This window comes from Nannospalax galili, unplaced genomic scaffold (genome assembly GCF_000622305.1).
Source record: "Nannospalax galili isolate Female #2095 unplaced genomic scaffold, S.galili_v1.0 scaffold39, whole genome shotgun sequence".
Taxonomy (NCBI): Eukaryota; Metazoa; Chordata; class Mammalia; order Rodentia; family Spalacidae; genus Nannospalax; species Nannospalax galili.
The window spans coordinates 7,499,338-7,500,464 of NW_008346683.1; the positions used below are offsets into that span (position 1 = coordinate 7,499,338).

The window sequence follows — 1,127 nt, forward strand, 5'->3', positions numbered from 1 at the left end:
GTTTGGATCTCTGCCATTCGGGAGTAGCAGCCAAGGGAAGTCGGTCCAAACTGCAGTGAGGCAGACAGGGAAGGAGCTTGGCTGCACAGAGGCAAAAACGGGCCATGATTTTTTGCAGCTTAGTGTCATAGGTTGGGGAAAAAAGCCACACTTCGGGTTGCAAGCTACTAAGTCAACCTGGAGGGGGGTTCCTGGGTAGAAAACGCAGAATCTTCAGATCAGGAGTACAGGGCGAGGGTAGTTAGACTGACCAACCTGTTACAGTTGGAGAGGAAGAGGACAGTAAGCTGAAATGAAATCCGAAAAACAGCCAGGCTCAGGGACTGAGAGGGAACGCTGTGTGCCCGACGGTTAGAGGGACACCAGGACAACACCTGGTGCACAGGTATCCCGGCGGTGACCACTTCGCTGACCTACCAAGCAGCCTCTAGGGTGTGGTCCAGGGCAGCGGCTCCTGTCCGTGGTCCCTTTCCAGGATGAACTGGGGAGGGTGGGACGCTTGCACGCACAGAGGCAGGGCTTCGAAGGAGCCGGAGGCCGCAGCAAGCCGGCTCCGCAACGGCCCGGGGCTGGGAGACAAGAAGGCGGGTGCAGAGCGCGGCCTCCCACGGCTCGGAAGCCTGGAAGCTCCGGCCAGCAAGGAGCCTGCCCGCGCGCGCGCTTTCCGGGAGGCGCAGCGGGCTCCGGGCGCGGGGCGTGGTCGGAGGCGTGGCTGGGGCGTGGCCTCGGGCGCGTGCTGCGCGGAGGGAGGGTGTCGCGCGGAGGGAAGCGGCTTGCGGCGGAGGGAGGGGAGGCCGAGTCCGGGAAGCGGAGCTCCGCGCTGGGACTGGTTCCTTCGCAGCCATTTTCTGTCCAACCAAACAGCCGATTGGAGACGGGAGCCAACCAGGGCTGCATTGGAGGTTTGTGTCTCGCTTCGGCCAATGATCGCTCCTAAACCGACTCCACTTTAGCTCGAATGAAATGTCCGTCTCCTCCCGGCGCCGTCCCCGCCGCCAACGCCGCCCAGGCCGGGGGCACTCACATCCTCGCCGCCTCCGGGCCCCGGGGCCGGGCGGCTGGGCGAGGCCGCTGTGTTGCGGACCGGGGCGTGTGCGGAGCCGCGGCGGGGCTGTGTGCGCGAGGCC

At 65.0% G+C, this 1,127-nt stretch overlaps 1 protein-coding gene across 3 annotated transcripts in view; it reads left to right on the forward strand.

The window, feature by feature from the left end:
• The first annotated feature begins 437 nt into the window (after positions 1–437).
• Nfyb (nuclear transcription factor Y subunit beta) overlaps positions 438–1,127 on the forward strand; it is a 21,093-nt gene continuing 20,403 nt past the window's right edge. For 2 of the 3 annotated variants that reach the window (XM_008843149.3, XM_008843147.3), the window contains exon 1: positions 775–902. Coding sequence is in view for 1 of the 3 variants with exons in the window: in XM_008843150.3 (XP_008841372.2) it covers positions 477–902 (426 nt within the window). In the remaining 2 variants the exon portion in view is untranslated. Of the gene's footprint in view, positions 903–1,127 lie in introns of all 3 variants that reach the window. The other variant, XM_008843150.3, reaches the window with a different exon arrangement.